The sequence below is a fragment of the Camelus dromedarius genome, chromosome 2, assembly GCF_036321535.1.
Source record: "Camelus dromedarius isolate mCamDro1 chromosome 2, mCamDro1.pat, whole genome shotgun sequence".
Classification (NCBI taxonomy): Eukaryota; Metazoa; Chordata; class Mammalia; order Artiodactyla; family Camelidae; genus Camelus; species Camelus dromedarius.
Window position 1 is genome coordinate 83629759 of NC_087437.1, and position 6000 is coordinate 83635758.

Below are 6000 nucleotides of genomic sequence, written 5' to 3' on the forward strand. Positions count from 1 at the left end.
ACTTAGATGACAGAAAAAGAAGCCTCTCTATCTTATTTAGTCCACCGTTATGGGGGTTTTCTTTTTGTCACAGAACCTAACTTTAACTTATGCATTATGTATTGAATATGCTAGCTTTATATATTTTTCAGTTATTAAAATAATATGTTCACATACTTACTACTTAAATGACTTAAAGTCATTCTGCTTGCTACTACTGATATGCATACCACACTCTTGGGAAACTGTCTAATTATCCATAGAACCTATAAAAATGATTCACCTTTCTGCTTGTTTTGCTCCTCTTATAAAGAGGGAGGTAAAAAGAAGGCAATGCTACCTGAAAGTAAACTGCAAATTTGTGAAGATCTTCTGAGAGGAAAAGACAAATATTTGGAAAATATTCTGGTTTAATTAATCAAGATTTACCTACATATCTGCATAAAATAAACTGCAAATTATGGCTGGCTGATACTTATTATTTTAAGGTACTACAAGGTTAACAAGATTTTATAACATGATAATGAAATTATAATGACAAACGAAATACTTTGGCATTAACTTTCTTTAGCAGAAAATACATAAAGTGTCTAATAAATATACTTACATTTGAAGGTTTAAGTTTATTAATGATTGTTGTTTTGCCACTGTTATCCAAACCAAGGCACAAAACATGAACCTCCTTCTTCTTCAGGCCAAGCAAGCCTGAAAGTCTGTCTAACAATCCCATAATGTGAGTCAAGTATTTCCAAACCAGCTGTAAGTCAAGAGGAAAAAAAAAAAAAAAAAAAAAAATATATATATATATATATATATATATATCCCACAAGTATCTTAAATATGGAAAATATGAGCATATATATCAAAAATTTCATAATTTAAAGACACAGGGATACTGTGAAAACCATGATAATGTAGCTTTGCACTTAGTAAACAGAGTTTAAGCTGATTACCAGAAATGAGCCTTAACTGAAATGCAGATTGGCAGCTTATAACCCCTGGTAACACAGAATAATGCCCTTGAAATAACTCTACATTTCTCATAGTAACTTATAATATTTAAGAAGAAAATGTGGTTAAATTCAGTGTCATGAGAGGTCTGCCATTTGTGCTACCTGAGGTCTGCCATTTCTGCAGCCTTTTCGGGAAATCTGGAACAACGTACAGGCAACGGCGTTCACATGGGGTCTGATGCTGAAGCTCAGAAGCAGAAGGCAAACCAGAATAACAGAGAAAAACTGAGATTTTGGCTCTATCATTTGAGCCATTGGCTAAATCTTTTTCTATAGCCAGCCCCATTGCTGTATTTGCAATAATATGAACTAATAAATATTAAATTTACCCTTTTTGTTTGTCTGCTTGATTATATCCAGTTTAGGTTATGTTTTCTATCAGTAGAAACAAAGAATCCTAACTGATATATTTATCTTAATTTCTCTTTAGTCCTTACATATATCCTCGTAAGTCAACACAAATCCATTTGGGAAGAAGGCTATGTATAAAATACACAATTTCATTGAACTTTAATAAATATCTGTTTCTTTGAAACTATAACTTACCTGAAATATCCAGTTAAACATTATTTTAAAATAACTTTAATTAGTATACTAGTAAAGTATAGGAACCCTAATACCAATCTTATATTTTAATCTCATTTTCTCAAATACCATAAAAGTTTCTTTGTTAACTTGTCCCTGAAGGGTTCATTTGTTTGTTTATCAATTCTTCCTTTGGGAAAAAAAAATCCTTCCAATTAAAACCTCAAAAAAGGAAAACAGAAACAAAAACAAAAACCAAACTTCATCAGCAATCCACCTATTTTGAAGTCAAATAAAATTGCTGATGACATATTGCTGGCTATGTGGTAAATTTATGGCTATTCATATCCTTTAAGGTACTGTTAGATTTAGACTTCTGGTCTTCAAATGAAACTTTCCCAAGGTTCTGTCTTTGGGTCCATCACTCCCACCCTAAAAAACATGTAGTGAGAGAAGAAAGAGATTGCCTTTGCCAGCCCTTAGCTGCAGAGACTGCTACAGCAGTAACTACAAAACACCTGTATTCCAAACATTTCCTATTACTCCCCAAACCATCTTTTTCAAAATTTCTAAATGTTAATATCATTTAATTCATCTCTGTATAAGGCTCCAGAAGCCTGTCATTTTATAGCTATTTCAGTATTTTTCATTCCATACCAGCCAGGCAAGACCATACCTTGTAGGCCACTTAAAAAATGCAGCCACTTGAAAAATAAGAGGCTTCCGAGACAACTGCATCTGAAAGCAGGCTGCATCAACAATTTTGTTTGGGCCACTTCAGAGATCATTGTGGACAGAAATTTCAAAACTGAATTCCAGTGATATGTGGAAAAGAGAAGGTGCAATGCCTCACCCAAGCATGAGGCCACAGGTGTCTGTCTTACCCAAGGGATGGGTCTGACTTCAGGAATTCCATTTGTGCCGCTTGAATCGACTTTTCCTCTTGTGTTAGAGATTCAAATCTCACTCAATCTGTTCCTCTAAATCTCAACTTAAGGACAGGCATCTGTAGAATCTACTTTAAGTTAGCCTTCTGATATCATGAAACAAATCATATAGATCATTTTATCAAAATAAATTTGATATAACTCACTTTGTTATTAATTGTACTAAGCATATTGATACAGGCTTATACCTTGCTTTCCAATTTCCATACAGTTTTGAATGGATTTTTAAAAATACGACCACTTCTCACATCATCCCCCTCTGAGCATCTATATAAAGCATTGATTGTCAAAAGCTTGATACCTGAATATTTGTCTTTTTTTCATAGAACCTTGGGTTGTGATTTGCCATCCCTTTTTCATGGATTATCAAGCACCTAATGCTTGTTATTGAAAAACTCTGGGACAATTTACAAGAGAAGTCAGGTGTTCTAAAAGATATAATTACATTTATTGAAGTAGCTTTGTAACATCTACCTTATAGCCTTATATATGCTTTTATTTCTCAGTAATTCTACATTTTTATGTTTACTTTTTGCATACATGAAAGAGGGAAATGAAAGATAACAGTTTAAATCTCTCAGCATTCATTTGGGGGCTCCTAAGTCCACAGTAGGAGATACAATGAAAGTTTTCTGTATCTCCCTACTCCTACAGCCATGATTCTCAACCCTGCCTGCACAATGGAATCAGCTAATTGGATTAGTATATCTGAAGATGGAATGAGGGCATCTGTTTTAAAAAGCTACATAGCGTTTCTGATGTACAGTCACTATTAGAACTACTGGCTTTTAGAATAAAGTCTAAACTTTCATGCACAGCTTTTAAAGTTGTTTACAATCGGACTCCAGTCGACCTTTCCAGTTTCTTATCTCACTGTTTTCCTCTCTGAATACCAGCCAATCAAATTCTCTTGGCTGTCATCAAAGAAACTGCTTTCTAAAGGATTTTTTCACTTGTTGCCAGAAAAGTCCTGAAGAATTAGGACACTATCCATAGCTAAGAGCTTGGAAGGTAAGTTGTAGAGTGGTCGGGCAAAGAAGACACCATGAATGGTACTTCATAAACTTTAAAAATGTTTCTAGAGTGAATTATATAGCACACCCAATAAACATTTTTATTCAGCTTTCAGTTTTTGATGACGGAATTTCAATTATACTTCGTACACACCAAACAAAAAGGCCCAATCTGGGTAGTGTTAAAACCACCCAATCAAACAAAAACTCACCCAGAGCAGTGCAATGAGTTTTCTGGGGTTCCTAGCCCACTTCTTCTTTTCTACCTCTCACACATTAGAAACAACTACACGCAGGGAAAAACATGGGCAAGAGCAACTCTAAAACTGGCGGCGGGACTGGGGGGCGGCGCTGCGGGGTGGGAGATACCTGCTCTTTGACGTTTGTCTCGCGGGCCCAGGAGCTGCTGAACAGGAACGAACGCACTCGCTCCTTTCCGTCTCTGGACAGAGAATGTGGTGCGGACGCCACTCAGCCTTTTTCCCTAGGCCTCCATAGGAAGAAGGACGCCTGGTCCTGAACAAAACTGCCTCTGCAAGTTCGGCGAAGGGGCAGCGTCTGCCTCAGCCCAAGCATCAGTGGCTGGGCAGGCGCCTTGGTGCCTTTAGGTGCGTGGCGTTCCCGTGGCAACCGAAGGTTCTTCCGGTCTGAAGCCACGCCTCCTCAGAGGTCTTAGTGCGTCAGTCGCCGCACACTCGTTGTGAATTGAAAAGGTCCCCAAAATGCCAGAGGCACAGCGAGGAGTATTAAAGAAGTGTGAGCAAGGGTGACTGGACGATCTGCCGCCTTCCAGCGAGGAGCTGGGCAGTCCGCGTGGAGCATGACGGGAGTTGTAGGCACGCGCACAGCCTGCTGGGAACGTGTGGCGTCCGCCTTTGCGGCGGGCTTTTCTTGCAGCGCCAGGCTCCCAGCCAGCTCGGGGATGTCCGCTCTTGGGGATCGGCGCTCAGAGCGCTGGGGCGCCTGCGTTGGCGTCGGGCAGGGCCGCAGCGTGGTGGCTACAGCTGCAGGAGCCGATTGCATCTAGGGCGAGGTGTGCGGCGGACAGGCCCCTTGCCCATCGCACCTACCCTCTTCCAGGTCTGCTGGGCCTCATACCCGGGGGACCAGGAGAAGCAAGACTGTTACTGTTGGTAGGGAGAGGAGATAGACTCAAAGGCATTATTTGGCAAAGGAAATAATGCCCGTAACCTGGCTTCTTAGCTGTCTGATCTCCTGAAGAGATTTCCATGAGGCATAGTCTCCTGTGATTAAATTACAGTCTCCAGAATCAAATCTGCGGGTGGTCAGGAAAGGAATCCATAGTCGGAATGCTTAAACACCTTCTTAAATTGCTCTGGGGTGTTAATAGTAAATGATTCATTTCCTTTGTCAGTCGTGAGTATGATTGTTTCCCCCCTCCAACTACCTAATGTTATGTTTACTACCCTACCTGGTCTTTGGCATATAAATTATTTTGGCCTATTAAATGAATTAGGTTGAAAAAAAGAGACTAGAAAGAATTATATAAAAGGCTGTATTATCATGATCATGGGGTGGTTTTCTTTCATTTTCCAAATTTTCAAATATGGTTCTGTTATTTTTATGATGGAAAAAAATGTGGTCTGGGCTAGTGACTGTTGAAAGAGAAGAACTGACAAAACACAAAAAACAGTAGCTGCATATACAAAACAACTTATTTACCAATGTCCTTGTAAAAATGGAGTATGGAAATATAGTCTTTATTGTGTGGCCTTAGGCCAATTAACCTGCTCTATTATTCAGCTTCCTCACCTTCAAAATGACACTACTTCAACTGGTTGTTTTGAGGAATAAATGGATAACAGAAGTATATGTGTTTGGCACAGTGTAGGTGTTCGATAAATAATTTCCTGTCTTCCCTTGTCATGAAATTTTTATTATATGGATAGGATTTTTAAATGTGGTCCTTCACCTTCTGACTCAATGAATTTACAGTAAGGTGTTGATTACTTTTCTGTGTGTCTGGATATTGTGACTCACTCTGATAAAAGTTGGAAGCTACATGCAGATAGCCAGACTTTGACATTTTTTTTTTTTTTTAGAGCTAAGCAGAAATCTTATGTTTCAGGAAACTTTAGTAGACAGACAAGTTTTCCTGTTTGGAGTTGATACTTTATGCCCCTAAGCTGAGTTCTGTTTTTGCTTAGTATAAAATATTTAGTGAAAACTGGACATACAATGGGGAGACTGGATATCTAACTTTTCAGTAAATTTAAGCAGATAATATAATTCTTAAAAAGAAATTAGCTAAGTGAATAGTTCTCTTAAGGTACATAATTCTCTTAAAAATTTTAGCTAAGTAGTTATCTTAAATGAGTGTAGTTGATATGTTGGCTTATTATTATTAGAGACCAAATAGTGGTCATGAAACCCTCAATCTACTCCATAACCGAGAAAATGCTAGTTTTCAAAACTAACAACCTTAAAAAAAGTAAATGTTTCATATGGCTGAATCTGCCATTTTGGTGCTTTGCCAATGGAAACAACTCTCAACAGCACACT

At 38.2% G+C, this 6000-nt stretch overlaps 1 protein-coding gene across 1 annotated transcript in view; it reads right to left on the bottom strand.

The window, feature by feature from the left end:
• Positions 1-4407, bottom strand: part of ARL6 (ADP ribosylation factor like GTPase 6) — a 41580-nt gene extending 37173 nt beyond the window's left edge. Inside the window, exons 1-2 of the mRNA XM_010978506.3 lie at positions 3847-4407; positions 587-736 (exon numbers count right to left, since the gene is read on the bottom strand). Of these exons, the coding sequence (XP_010976808.1) occupies positions 587-709 (123 nt within the window). The 5' untranslated portion in view covers positions 710-736; positions 3847-4407. The remainder of the gene's footprint in view (positions 1-586; positions 737-3846) is intronic.
• Positions 4408-6000: the final 1593 nt, after the last annotated feature.